This window comes from Ipomoea nil, unplaced genomic scaffold, assembly GCF_001879475.1.
Source record: "Ipomoea nil cultivar Tokyo-kokei standard unplaced genomic scaffold, Asagao_1.1 scaffold0188, whole genome shotgun sequence".
In the NCBI taxonomy this organism is placed as follows: Eukaryota; Viridiplantae; Streptophyta; class Magnoliopsida; order Solanales; family Convolvulaceae; genus Ipomoea; species Ipomoea nil.
Genome location: NW_017616616.1, coordinates 2,459,021 through 2,474,240, shown reverse-complemented (window position 1 = coordinate 2,474,240; position 15,220 = coordinate 2,459,021). Strand labels below are relative to the sequence as shown.

The following is a 15,220-nucleotide window of genomic DNA, read 5'->3' as shown; positions in this document are numbered from 1 at the left end:
TGCTCTACTGATTTTATCGAACTAAAATTTATTTCGATTAATCGGTCAGTTAACTAATTAACCGAACTTTTAAAAGCTAAAATTTAAAATTCTAAAAATAACACATAAAATAATAAATTCAATTAAAATAAAATACATATCATAATAAATTCATAACAAAATATAAAAAACATGAATTATAAACTCCAAACATCCATAACTTCAAATTAGTATTTATATTTATATTATTATTTATATATATATATATATATATATATATATATATATATATATATATATTAAAAACTTCGGTTAACCGACCTTTTGAACTGAATTAACCGTAATTTTAAAATTCCTTTAACCATTAACCGAACCGAAAAAGTTCGGTTCAAAAACGGTTAACCGAACTTTATCGATTCGGTCGGTTAATCAAAAATTATCCGAAGTTTGCACACCCCTATGTGCAATTGTTATGCCATGGAACCGTGTTCACCATTCATGGTGAACACGGTTCCAACGGTGTTAGTACACCGTTTTCTTTTTTTCTTTTTCTTTTTCTTAATTAATTGCGTGACTTTTCTTCTTCATTTTCACATTTCGCGGTTTCACTTTAATTTGAGGTGAGCAATGATTTCGGACATTCATAAATTATGAATTCATGCCTGCACATTCACTTTGGAACCATGCATACACATTCCCGTCCGAAATCACGTACATTCATAAATTATGAATCCATGCCTGCACATTCACTTTGGAACCATGTCTACACATTCACTTTGGAACCATGAGATTATGAATTTTCTGTTATAAGATTATGAATTTTCTGTTATGAGATTATGAATTTTCTGTTATGAGATTATGAATTTTCTGTTATGAAATTATGAATTTTCTGTTATAAGATTACACATTCACTTTGGAACCATGAGATTATGAATTTTCTGTTATAAGATTATGAATTTTCAGTTATGAGATTATGAATTTTCTGTTATGAGATTATGAATTTTCTGTTATGAAATAATGAATTTTCTGTTATAAGATTATGAATCTACATTACATTCATAATCTCATTCTCATAATAGAAAATTCATAATCTCATAACAGAAAATTCTTAATTTAATAAATATTTTACTTTTATGCAATTATGAATTGTCTGTTATGAGATTATGAATTTTCATTACATTCATAATCTTATAACAGAAAATTCATAATTTGATCAAACGGCGCCGTTAACTCCACATCCGCGATTTTTTTTTTTTTTTTTGCGTAAAAACGACGTCGTTTGGACTTGTGTTCATCATTCACGGTGAACACGTTTCCAGGGCATAATTTGCGCCCTATATGCAGCCAGACCAAGAGTATGAGCAAGCACATTCATTTATCTATTAATATGTTTAATGATAAAAGCGTGAAAACTAGAGGGGATAGAAAGACTATATCTAACTATAGTTTTGACATATGACAAGTCATAAGAAGGGTCATTGAAGCTATGGCAAACTTGTTGACAATCCGAAAGGAAACAAATTTTCCGCCACCGTTCACCCTTCAACTAAGAAAGAGCCTCCTTAATGGCAAGAGCTTCGACAAGACGGGCTTCACCGACCGGTCTCAAGGGGCCAGAAATAGCTGCAAGAAAAGTACCAGAGTGGGAACGGATTACTGCACCAAATGTGGCAAAATTTGTTGTGACCGATGCATCAATTTCGCAAAAAACCCAGCTGGCATATTTTATGTTAATGTTCAAGTGACGAGACCTGGAAGAAACTCTCAAGTCACTAGAAAGTGTTCATTATGTTTTGGAAAAATGATCAAATATGCCCCTAAATTTTACACAAAAGTTAATTAGATACCTAAACTTTTAAAAAGTGCAAATTAAATCATGGCCTCAAACATGTTATTTTTAAAGAAATAAGTAAAATTTACCGAAATCTTACCGAAAAACATCACCATTGACCAAAAGGCTCACCTTCTCTGACGAGGGCAACCATTAAAGGTTGCCCATGCCGAGAAGGTCAATTGAAGATAATATTGAAATGGAATTTCAGAATTCATATTTATATTCAAAATTCATATAAATCTAAAATGAAAATATATTCTATTAAAATAGAATAAAAAATTCCAATTCAAAATAGATATGCCGAATTTCTTCTAATTAGATAGAATTTAAATCTTCCATTTAATTTAATATTATAGATATTTTTTTCATTTTATTTGTTTTGAATTTCAATTCTAAAAATTTGAAATTGAAATAATTTCATTTGGTTCGAATTAGAATAACCCGACACTTTTTTGTTTTTAATGCTACTGACTCTATTATATATTGTAGTAGTATCTGTTCAAACATACTTTGAGGCTCGATCTTATGATCTCCTACCTAGAAAAGATCACTACATACCATATGAGCATAAGGCCAGGTGTTTGGCGTAATAATAGAGTTAATAGTACTAAAAGAAAACGAAGAGCTTTAACTTTAAAAACTATAATTGTTTTTATATTTCTAATCATAATTATTATTGTGTATAAATAATCATGGCATTTGTTGAAACCAAACCCTTATCTTGCAACAACACGCGTAACTTTTTTTGGCTGTTTATTTAATGATTGATTCTATTATTCCCTATAAATCTCCATTTCCATTATAATTTTTTTTGAAATTTCATAACAAAAATTAAAATATTATTCTCAAACTTATCCAAATGAGTAAAACTTGATTTTCTGATTCTTGCAAAATCCTACCGATCAATTGAACCCATCACTCATGGTATTCTTGTACGATTTATCTCACATGCATATATGATTTGTGAGTATTACACATGAGAGATGCTTATCCAGTCTTGCACACCCTTAGGTAATGGTTGAAATATTATAGAATATTACACAAGAGTATGGTTTATCCGTGCATCCTCGAACACCTTCAGATAGTGGCTGAAGTATTCCGGACTATTATACAATAGTAAAGTTAATTACTCAGTATACCCCCACACACCCTCGTCAAGTAGTAACTGAAATATTTCAAATTATTAAACAAGAGTGAGGTTTATCACGTACATCCTTAGTGGCTGAAATATTATGATCTATTAGATATATAAGAGCTTAAGTTTAGGGAGTGTGACCTAAATTATTCTTACAACTCATTTGGATAAGTTTCGATGGTTAAATTTCGATGGCATGGTCATGCTGAATATGGATTAGTCTTAACGTAGTTAAGATATTGGATTTTGAATGTTAAATTTTAATAATTTCAAAGTATTAATTAAAATTTGTATATAAATAGTGTCATGGAGACAAAATAGAACCAAAATGGATCCTATTTTATCTCCCAAATGACATACTTTCACCTATATAAATGGCATCACTAGATAGAAGCAAGAACATCTTAATTACTCCAAAGAGAAGAACAAAAAAATAATGGCAACTTTATCTCCCATCATTCTCCTACTTACCTTCTCCATCTTCCCATTCGTCATCCATGGCGCCAAGGAGAAGTACACCACGCACATCCTGATCCAAAAGACCTGCAATATCAGTGCGAAGACCGACCCGAACATCGACTACGCCTTCTGCACCTCCGCCTTGAAGGCGAAGCAATGCGAAACGCTGCGCGACATAGGAACGGCGTGCATCAACCTGATCATGACCAACGTGACGGACACGAGGCGCTACATCTCGGCTTTGGTGAAAGGCGGGAAGGTGGAGCACCGGTTGCGGCGGTGCGTTGATCACTGCTACGAGCTGTACACTGACGCCGCCCCCGACTTGGGAGGGGCGTTGAGGGATTACAGGGATAAGAAGTATGAAGACGCCAACATTAAGCTCTCCGCCGTCATGGACGCGGCGGCGGAATGCGAGGACTGCGGCGTGTCGCCGTTGTCGGAGAGGAACAACGCCACTTTCCAGTTGTCTGCCATGGCGCTGTCTGTCATGCATCTGATTCAGGAAGGGAAAGGGTATTGAGATTGCATGCGGTGATGGCGTGGTGTTCATGATTGCCTTGGTTTTGGTTAATTGTTTGTCCAATCTTGGTTTCTGTACACTGAAATGTTTGTCTCGAGCTTTGTTCTTGATTGTCGTCTTGGCTGTATGCTAGGAAATCAAGATAGATTTCCATTTCATCAATTCATAAGGGTAACTGTGACTCTAGAACGTAACATTGGTCCATATTCTTAGCTTCTTAGCCATGCTATATATTAAGCTCTCCAGCACATACAACACATTATTAGGTTAGACTGATTTATCATCTCTGATCTTTTTAGTCATTTACCAGTTAAAATTACAAAATAGTTTTTTATCTCTTAAAATCACAAAGCAGGATTTATATTTTAATTAAATATTATTATATATTTAACATAAACCTACTCTAAAAAAAAAAAAATACAATTCATAAGTATGCATGGGACACATCTAAAATGTTGAGTAACACACCGGTCTATTAGATCAATGCTCCATGATATGGTTACTTAACTATAAGATTAATCATAAATCAAATATTAGTTATGAAACATTTACTTATGGATCCTATAACCTTCGATGTGATGGGATGTGATATGACTGTTCATTTTGTTCGGGGAATATCTTTGAGTTAATTGTGGGACAAAAGGCTTAGCGACTGATAACGTTAATAGACTTTTTGATCAAGTTCAATTGGGAACAGTTGGTGTGATATCAATTAAAGTGTAGTCTATTGAGCGTTTAGAGTCGGAACTCTGGTCAGGAGATGGAGTTAACAACTGTCGAAGATGATTAGCTCCAACCGGTCTCGTTTAAATACATCCGTCATACTAGTATATTCCCTATTAGTAAGATTTCATCAAACTCCAATTGTAATGGCAGTTCCAAGTAATGATTTATACCTCCACGATCTTGTCAGCCAAGATGTGGGGATCACTGAGGCTAGAGATTTGACCTTTAGTAGGTAAAGGATTTGGATAAGTTTCTTAAAGTTCCACTCCGTATAAATTTAGGCTACAAAATATTTTTACCCTTTTTTTTTAATACTATATTACTATTTATGGCATTATAGAATTTTTCAAATTAAATTTAATTTTCAAAATGCACTAGGAAAAAGTTCAAATGCAGCGATGTCCTTAAGTGCGGCGGAATTTCAGAATACACCAACAGTGTTAACAACATGCACCAACAATGTAAGGGAAACACACCACAATGAAATACAAAAAAAACACTAAAAAATACACAATAGAACCAAAAAAAATATACCATATAACTCACCACACCCTAATGGTGTATTTCCGAACACTGTATGGTGTTTTTACTCACACCTAATAATTTTTTTGGATGATGCGTACCTAATTTGTGTGTGTTTTTGTGGTGCATTTTCCTTAACGGCACATTTCCAACTTATATGAAATGCTTTTAATGACATTAAGCTCCAACCGGATTCACTCATGTTGAACTGTCTTTCCATCCAAAGTTAACACAAACAAATATTACAGAATGAGTTTCTAACAGTCCAAGAATTGATGCAAAATGTAAGTTAGGGTTTTAGGCCAAACACAAAAAGTATAAAACATGTGTCAATGAAGGGCTCCAAAAATACATTGCATGACAATTGAGGGAAGCAAAAATCTCTAGAGGACAGAGAGCGTAGCATGTTGAAAAATGAATAAAGTTTGAAGTTCATAGAACTCCTGTCGAATAGTATGATTATTACCTCTACATAATGTATTTAGCTTATAAGCAAAAGAAAAAGGGGCCGAATAGTATGATTATTACCTCTACCTAATGTATTTAGCTTATAAGCAAAAGAAAAAGGGGCAGACTGTACTATTGTTTTCAAAGAAAATCCAACCCCTAGAAATGGTGCTTAAACTTAACCTGCCATAGGATGGTTAGAAATATACTCGATTGCAAGTGCACATGAGTCAATCTTATCAGCCTCCTTGTCTGGAATCTCCAGTTTGAACTCTTCCTCTAGAGCCATTACTATCTCCACGTTATCTAAGCTATCTAAGCCCAGATCCTTCTGAAAATGGACTTCATGAGTCACCTGCACAATTTCACAAGAAACACGGATAACAGATTAGATTTTAAACTATATGAGATATGAATGAATACAAAATTTTCTTATGAACCCTTCATTTATTTATTTACTATTCCAAGCAAAAATAAAATCTTGTTTTCATAACGCTTCGTGCTCTTTGACGGGCATATAAATGCACTTTAGTCAACGAGTACTTTGCTCTTTCAGTTGAATGTGTTGCCACCCTCACTAATGCACCACCTCCCCACCCATTAAATTAGAACACAGAAAAGCTACATTGTTTATAATAAAAATTTTATCTGCTTACAGTAACAGTAGGACATAATAAATCACAGGTGACACCGTGACAGTACAAGAAAAATTGAATAAATTAATATTCATCAGAAAGAGAAGACTTGGAACTACTACTTCTAGTCTCCTAGTTGCCAAATTTCACTTAAGCCATAAGGAAAACATCATTACATATTTACATTTTTACTGTAAAACATTGTGCCAGATTGAGAGGTAGAACTATATAATGGATAACCTCAACTCCCAAAAGAAAACCTATCTGGCCTACATTTGCTTGGAACTTCAGCGGTTCATATCAATTAGATGCTTCAACACTCCAAACAGTCTAATTATTTGTGACAATTACAAGGATTTTCTGCAATTTCCCTGGATACAAGGCACTGCAGTGAGAAAGATCACCAATCAATAATAAGAGCATAAAAAACCATGGCCCTTTGCTCATTGTTCAAGATGAGACCTCCTAGATGTACTTCAACCCCCCGCGCTCTCCTAATATACCAAATGAATAAATAAACACATTACATTAAAAAAAAAAAAAAAAAATCAATTCAGGGAAAAAGACACACTTCCCCCTTAATAACACCCTCAATAGTTAACATCATTTGTTCTACCGGTCTACCCACAAGTCTACCATTTACTGTTAGTATTCCTAACTAAACATTTATCCACATAGGGAAATTGTCATCTAACAACTGAAAGATGTCTAAACATCACAACTTTCCATGGTAACTATCTGATTAGAATTTTAAGATCTGCCATTGGGGCAAGGGATTTCGCCTTTTTGTGGGAAAGCATTTTAAAATCCAATGTTTCCATCCAAATCAATTTTAATTGATGTTCCGCCCTTTTCAAATAAAATAAAAATCAATGTTTATGACAACAAACCTATAACTCAGCTAAGAGCACCAAATTCAGTGAAGAAACAAAACTTGAAAACAACCATTCTGCATATTAACTATCAAGTCACTATAGCTTCAATTGTAGATTCTCCGTATGATTGATCAATAAGCACAAATATGAAAAAGAAAACATCATTCTGATAATCAACTAAAATTTTATAATGAAGTGATGTAAAATAAAAGAATTTTTCAGTTACCCCAATAACACAAGAAGCTCCAAAACAAACCTAATGGATAATGGTTCAGCAATACGTATTGCTAATCCTTCGTATCAACAATTGCAATAAACTTCACAATTTTAACCTAATACCTAGATATGAATCAGCATTCAAAGATTTTCAGGATTCACAAATAAATTAGCGGTTTGCCAGGGTGTTAGATCTCATCAGCGTTGACAAACAGAGAAAATAAAGGGGAATGGAAGTTGAGACCTTGGAAGGATCGACTTTAGGGAAGCTCTTGACGACGTCGAGGACTCTTTCAACGACCTCCGCCTTGCTGAGGTGGTCGTCGTGCGAAGACATCCATCGGGCTGAGCTAAGCATCGATCCCCTCGCCGTAAGGGCTTCGGAAACTGGCAAACGAACGTGACGGAGCACGGCCGATCTCAACGCCGACGCCATTTCTGAAATTCTTCACTCACTGTATCGATAGTCTTTGAGTATTGTCTTTTACTAAATTTTAGTGGAAATTTCAATTTTGGTTCTAAGACTATAGGGTTTTGTTAATTTCAGTATCTGATTTTTAAAATTGTTAATTTAGTACTTTAATTATGTAATTTTTGTCAATTTTAATTACTCTGGTTAAATTACAGGTCAAATTTTGTTAAAATTTTAATTGTTATAATAATAATGATATTTTGATCATTTCACGTCTCTTTCTCTTCTTTTCATACAAGTCCATCCCTTCCTCTCCCGTTTTCGACGAATGAAATGAACTAAGATGATGGAGAAAGGAGGCTTGATGATATTAAAGATAGAGTTTACAACTTTATAAGGAGAAAGAATGTCGAAAACGGGAGAGAAAGGGGTGGACTCGTCGGAGAAGAAGAAAAGAGGCGTGAAACGACCAAAATACCCTTATTATTTTAATTATTAAAATTTTTCGACAAAATTTAGCCGACAATTTGGTCAAAATGATCAAAATTGATAAAAATTGCATAGTTATTTACACTTTTGAAAGTCAGGGACTAAAATTAACAAGACCCCTATAGTCATATGACCAAAATTGAAATTTCTTCCTAAATTTTATTTTATCATTCAACTTTCAATTAGACCATAAATTGAAACCATTGATCTTTACTAATTTTTATTTTTAACTTTCAGTTTAATTATAAATACTCTCTTGATTATTATTTTTTTCCCAAACTTAATCCTTTAATTAAATATTATTTTAATAAAAATTACATTTGAGAGTAATAATGTAAAATTTTATTTCTTCACAATGATAAACTCAATATATTAAACTTAGGAATAAGGTTCAAATTGACCACTGAACGTAACCTGAAAATGCAATTAGGCCACTGAACGAACAAAAAGTGCAATTAGACCACTGAACACTCCAAAAACGTGCAATTAGACCACTGAACTCTCCAAACGTATGCAATTTCACCGGATAGCAGGTCACCATCAATTTTAGCAGGTTACCTGCTTACGTGGCAGCTAAGTTGGCATTTTTAATAATTAATTTTAATAATAAATTTTATAAAAAATTGAAAAAATATTAAATAAAAAATAAAATAAAGTCGTTTTTATTTTTTTAAAAATTTTTTAAATAAAAATTTATAATTAAAATTTATTAAAAATGATTTAAAATTTATTAAAAATGCCAACTCAGCTGCCACGTAAGCAGATAACCTGCTAAAATTGAGGGTAACCTGCTATCAGGTGAAATTGCACATTTTTGGAGTGTTCAGTGGCTTAATTGCAATTTTTTTCGTTCAGTGGCCTAATTGCATTTTCAGGTTACGTTCAGGCCAATTTGAACCTTATTCCTTAAACTTATAAACTCAATGTATTCATTTCAACAACAAACTATTTTTCATTATTATTTCTAAACTTAATATTTATTTATAATAAATATAATGTTTATTAAATAAATATTTAATTGAAGGACCAAATTTGAAACAAAATCAATAATCAAGTAACTATTTATGATCATATTAAAAGTTGAGAACGAAGATTAGTAATATATCTTGAGGTCCAGATCTGGAACAAGGGCAGCAGGCATGGCTATGGCCGCCGCCCTCGTTCCAGATGGCCTTGGCCGTCGTTCGTCATGCTTCGACAGCACCGGTTGTCCGGCGAGGACAGAGGATGCTGTAAATTTTTTTAAAAATTTTTTAGATTTTCTTAATTTATAATAAATAAATTTAAAAAATAAAAATTATTTAAAAAGGCACATGTCAAATTTTTGGAGAAGTAACCGGGTAAATAGGTTAGTTTGGACTTAATTGGACATTTTTACAGGCTTAAAGGATCTGAATAGTTTTTTTTTTTTTTTAATTACTTAAGGGACTCAATTGCACTATCTACTTGACTTGACCATTTTTGTCATAATATAATAATAATAATAATACTCCGTATAAGATTGGACTAGGGATTTAGAGGACCGTCAATAAGTGAGGCCGACTAGCGAGTAATTACAACTGTTATACCATGGACCAGAATTCATATCGCATTGTGAATTCTGTACCTTCAGTTAACACATTATGTACATACAGTTAATAGTTTATGTATATGTAAATAAATAATTTGATAATTACTGACACATAATATGATAGCTACATATACTGAAACTATCAACTGTAGAGATAGGCAACTATAAATATATAATCTGAAGGTTATTTTTGGATAATTGATAACACATAATATGATAACTAAAAATACAGAAACAATAAACTATATGTACAGAATGTTTTAACTATAAATATAGAATTTGAAATTTATTTTTGAATCAGTATCTACAATACATGATAGTCCATGGTATAATTTGCGAGTTTTTTGCACTTTTAGTCCCACGACTATAGTGGCACTGGCAGAATTGATCCACGACTTTTGAACCTTGCAATTTTAGTTCACGATTATTGATTTTTTTGTAAAAATGGTCCTTCCGGCCACTTTTCTGTCAAAATTTCACCGGGAAAAAAAATTCTCTATTTTAAATCGGGTTAAAATTGACATTTTACTTATCTCAAAAAATTAAAAGAAAAAAATTGATATTTGACTACATACAATATTACTGGGCTACATACTACTGCCCCAGGCAGCGGGGTACATGTACCACTCCAATGCTGTTGCCGGATAACCCAACTAGCCCGGGGAACGCCACGGCCGCTCCGCCGCTTACTGACAGGCCTGCCTGCTCCAGGAACTCCGCCGCCTGGGGCAGTAGTATGTAGCCCAGTAATATTGGATGTAGTCAAATATCAATTTTTTTCTTTTAATTTGTTGAGATAAGTAAAATGTCAATTTTAACCCGGCTAAAAATGGAGAATTTTTTTTTCCGGTGAAATTTTGACAGAAAAGTGGCCGGAAGGACCATTTTTGCAAAAAAATAATAGTCGTGGACTAAAATTGCAAGGTTCAAAAGTCGTGAATCAATTTTGCCAGTACCACTATAGTCGTGGCATTAAAAGTGCAAAAAACTCTATAATTTGCCGAGTAATTATACATTTGTCAATTTAATACGGAGTATGAATTTTTAAATTTATCGATACAACATTTTAAAATACAAATATCCAAGGAACCATCCAGAAATAGTATATTTGATTTGATTATTTCCGTTTTCCAGGGTAGCAAATCAGAGACAGAGAGGAACGTGATGTGTAACCCGGCAACAACTCTTTTAATGCCAGTTTCGCCCCCCGCGTTCAACCCGATCCGAACTGCACATTCAGAACCTGAAGCATATTTATTCCTCCGCCCATATTCAATCAACGATTAGGAATACAGCGGACGTAGACAAGCTCTCCTGTTCTGATTTCCCTCAAACGCGTCTCGTCATTTTCCGACGAGATCTCAAATCCTCCGTCGGAAAATCCTGATCCGATCCGATCCTAGCGGTTCGAGAAGCTACTCCCGTTGATCAGATTGATGGCTCCGGTTTCCGCCCTCGCTAAGTACAAGCTCGTCTTCTTAGGAGACCAGTCTGTCGGCAAAACCAGTATCATCACTCGCTTTATGTACGACAAGTTCGATAACACATACCAGGTGAATGCACCTGCGATTAGTTTATTATAGTTTGATTTAAGCTTTTGCTGTTGAAGGTAGTGAAATTCGATTACTTGTGCATTTTTTTCGCTGATCGTCTTGGCCACGACTCCTGCATTCCGTTCGATTTACTGTTTTTTGTTGGAACTTAAATGGGCTAGTTGTTAAGTTGGCATTTTAGTTTATTGATGATCTGAATAGACTGAATGTATTTGTTTTCTCATTCTAGTCTGCTAGGAATTTTGTGTTGAAGTCTGAGACTGTAGTATTTTCGGATCCTTAACCAGGAAGTTCCACCAATCAGACACTTCAGATCAGTTTAACAGTGACAACCGACAACCTTTTGGTAGCGGCTTTTGTATCTGTAGAAAGTATGATCTGCAAATAAACTAATAGTACATTAACTTAACAAAGGTGAAAGAACACCAACATTAATCAAGTGGAACTACCCTCATTGATAATTGTATTTTAATTTATTATTTGGACTTGTATCATTGTTATTGGCTTTGTGAACTAAATTGCAGAATTTCTTTACAGCTACATGGAAAACTTACTGTATTTTGGTACTAAATTCACTTTAACAATCTTTCAGGCAACAATTGGCATTGATTTCCTGTCAAAGACAATGTACCTTGAAGATCGTACAGTAAGACTGCAGCTTTGGTAAGTTATGCTTCTGAATAAATGATTTTTTGAGGCTTTTATCGTGTTACCAATATGGGGCATATAGTTTCACTTCTCAAGCATCCATTTGTATTGAAAAACTCTTGACTTACGTTATCGTTATGAATAGATGATTTTTTGAGGTTTTTATTGCGTTTTCAATATGCGGCATATAATTTCACTTCTCAAGCACCCGTTTGTATTGACAAATTCTTGATTTAAGTTATGCATCTGAATAAATGATTTTTTGAGGCTTTTATAGCCTTTCCTATATGCGGCATATAATTTCACTTCTCAAGCATCCATTTGTGTTGACAAATTATTGATTTAAGTTATGCTTCTGAATAAATTATTTTTGAGGCTTTTGTTGCGTTTCCAAAATGCGCATGTAATTTCACTTCTCAAAGCATCCATCTGTATTGGCAAATTCTTGATTAATATTCTTTTTCTATCTCTTGTACATAAGATGTTTTGTAGTGATGCTAAGTTTGGACTAACTTATGATAGCTTGCTGATCTGATTAATTGCAATTTCTTTCTTCCCATAGTTCTTATCGTGACATAAGACTGATGTTATCTTTCTAGTTGTTCTAGAAATTTTTCTTCAGCTAATATTATTGATGTATACTCAAAAGTACAATTAGGCCATCCAATTCAAAAAAAGTGCAATTAGGTCCCTCAACTTTCTAAAATTATGCTATTCAGGACCAAAGTTGACTTGTTCCTTGGGTGATCGCTAATGTGGTGATCATCCTATTAAAAGTTATTATTATTTATTTGTTTTAATAATTCTAAATAAAATTAAAAAAAAAATAAAAAAACACCCCTCCCCATCTTTGTCTCAAGCTGAGACGAAGATGGGGAGGGGGAGTTTTCCTTTTTTTTTTTTTTTTTTTTTAATAATTAAAATTATTATTATTATTATTAAAAAATAATGGGATGACCGTCATGTCAACATGACTTGAGGGACATGTCAAATTTGGTCGAATTACATAATTTTAGACAGTTGAGGGACCTAATTACACTTTTTTAGTTGGATGGCCCAATTGCACTTTTGTGTGTAGTTCGGTGGCTAATTTGAACCTTTGTCCCTGTTAATTTAATATGCTACATATGTTGGATCTGTTATGGATTGATATATGCTTTTGTACAAATGCTTCTTAAATCACTCTACTTCTGTGGTGGCAAAAAAGGGATACTGCAGGGCAAGAGAGATTTAGGAGTCTTATACCAAGCTACATCAGGGACTCATCTGTTGCTGTTATTGTGTATGATGTTGCAAGTACGCTCTCTAATCTTTATGGCTTTCTTTTCATTTGATGAAAAGCTTGCTTAGTTTGAAGAAACATGGTACAAATTGAGATTTTGCTTATTAGCAGCTTCATCATATATTCATATGCAATTTCTTTTTCTCAGCCTATGCAAAATATTTGTTTGCTGACTTGATGTCACCACATTTTCTTTATGCTCAGGTAGGCAGTCCTTCCTTAATACTGCAAAGTGGATTGAGGAGGTTCGAACTGAGCGTGGGAGTGATGTTATCATTGTTCTTGTTGGGAATAAAACTGACCTTGTTGAAAAAAGGTTCCCATACATTCTTTTCCCTTATTCCTGCTTTATACATGATTAGTAGACCTTAAATCTATATTTTTCCTATTTTTAATTTTAAATCTCATGTAACTATTACGGAGTAATAACTAAGTTTTCAACATTTGACCTATCTTATCAAGGGATCATCTCAAGGACTTGTCTGTAGGTTAAGAGTTCTGTACATATTCCCTTTTCTGTTGCTCTTTTTTGTTTTTAATTGATTGGCTCTTTGCCCCATATTATTAACAGGCAAGTTTCAATAGAGGAGGGAGAAGCTAAATCGCGGGAACTAAATGTCATGTTTATTGAAACCAGTGCAAAGGCTGGCTTCAATATAAAGGTAAGTGACAATGTCTTTCTAACTGGAATTTCTTAATGAACATCTCGGGTTCTATGATGAAATGGAATTTACATAATTCTGAATTTGACAAATGAAAACAGTATTTTATTGTTGTCAGTTAAAATTTCTGTTCCATAGCTGTAGATTTGTACACATGACTGGTTAACTCATTTTGTTGCAATGCCTTGCATCAATTGCAGCCACTATTTAGGAAAATTGCTGCAGCCTTGCCAGGAATGGAGACATTATCGTCAGCTAAGCAAGACGACATGGTTGATGTGAACCTCAAGTCAAGCAGTACAAATCCTGCACAGTCACAACAGTCAGGAGGATGTGCCTGTTAACAACATGTTTGAACATCTCAATCCCGTGTCTGGATCTTACATGCTGCCTTTGAACCTAAAGCGGATCTGTAAAGCCTGTCCTTGATTGCATTTGAGTCCTAGCCATTGTTGATCTATCAGAAAGTGTTGAACATATAGTAGATTACCATTATAGTTTACTTGCGAGTCATTTCTATATCAGTTATAGACCTATGCCACCCCTTTTGGTCAAAATTTGTATGGATTTTTGCAGTTTTGTATAACAAAAAGCAGTTTTATTAGATTTCAAGGATTAGCAGTCAGCTGCAGTTTGACAGAGCAATGGTGGTTTTCTCTGATATTCTACACCTCCCCTCCCTCCCTCCCTCTCTTTGGTTGCTCATATTGACCAAGGCAACTTTGATGTAGCATTTTCTGAGCTCCATTCTATAGATAAGCTGTGGGCGCATTTCTCATTTGGTCTAAAAGTAGTGTGCTGGTAAGAAATATTACTATTCACTTTATCCAGTTTTGTAGCAAATATTACTGTTCATGTCAACTTGACGGAAATATGGACATGGATTACTTGTACCCAATGATAGGAACTCACTAGGAGATTGTTTGTGTGACTCGTGATTTACCTCCTCTAGTGTATTGATTAGTCTAGACTGTGAAATTTAATATTTTAAAGAGAGAATATGTGTGAGAGAATTGAGAAAAAAATTATTGGCAACCACCTTAACACCTCCAGCAGTGCATCAGTGCATGCTGGACATGCACCAGTTAGCTGTATTTTTTTAATATCTTATGAAGCGCACAAACAAATCATCTCTCATGCAAGCAATCATTAATCTCTCTTTCATACTTTCTCTTTTTCATCAAGCAAAAAATTAAACAAAAATTAAATTAAAGTCCCTAAGAGCAACAGAAGCTACGTTCGCTTAAAGCGCA

At 33.9% G+C, this 15,220-nt stretch overlaps 3 protein-coding genes across 4 annotated transcripts; 2 read left to right on the top strand and 1 right to left on the bottom strand.

Annotated features, from left to right (window-relative positions):
* Positions 1–3,384: 3,384 nt before the first annotated feature.
* On the top strand, positions 3,385–3,930 carry LOC109186504. Its single transcript, XM_019336513.1, has one exon. It carries the CDS (start codon positions 3,385–3,387, stop codon positions 3,928–3,930), a length of 546 nt encoding a protein of 181 aa, XP_019192058.1.
* Positions 3,931–5,379: 1,449 nt separating this feature from the next.
* On the bottom strand, positions 5,380–7,827 carry LOC109182436 (acyl carrier protein 1, mitochondrial-like). Of its 2 annotated transcripts, XR_002054376.1 has the most exons (3): positions 7,596–7,827; positions 5,707–5,980; positions 5,380–5,644 (listed from the first exon to the last, which is right to left on the bottom strand). XR_002054376.1 is itself a non-coding variant. In XM_019332607.1 (2 exons), exons 1-2 carry the CDS (start codon positions 7,785–7,787, stop codon positions 5,804–5,806), a joined length of 369 nt encoding a protein of 122 aa, XP_019188152.1. In that variant the 5' UTR covers positions 7,788–7,827; the 3' UTR covers positions 5,380–5,803. The 2 variants fall into 2 exon arrangements, 1 of the variants encoding a protein (XP_019188152.1); XM_019332607.1 differs by having other exon boundaries at positions 5,380–5,980.
* Positions 7,828–10,956: 3,129 nt separating this feature from the next.
* LOC109182420 (ras-related protein RABH1b-like) lies at positions 10,957–14,612 on the top strand. The gene is made up of 6 exons (XM_019332606.1): positions 10,957–11,375; positions 11,968–12,038; positions 13,231–13,319; positions 13,510–13,621; positions 13,877–13,967; positions 14,168–14,612. The coding sequence occupies exons 1-6, from the start codon at positions 11,259–11,261 to the stop codon at positions 14,309–14,311; spliced, it is 624 nt and encodes a 207-aa protein (XP_019188151.1). The 5' UTR covers positions 10,957–11,258; the 3' UTR covers positions 14,312–14,612.
* Positions 14,613–15,220: the final 608 nt, after the last annotated feature.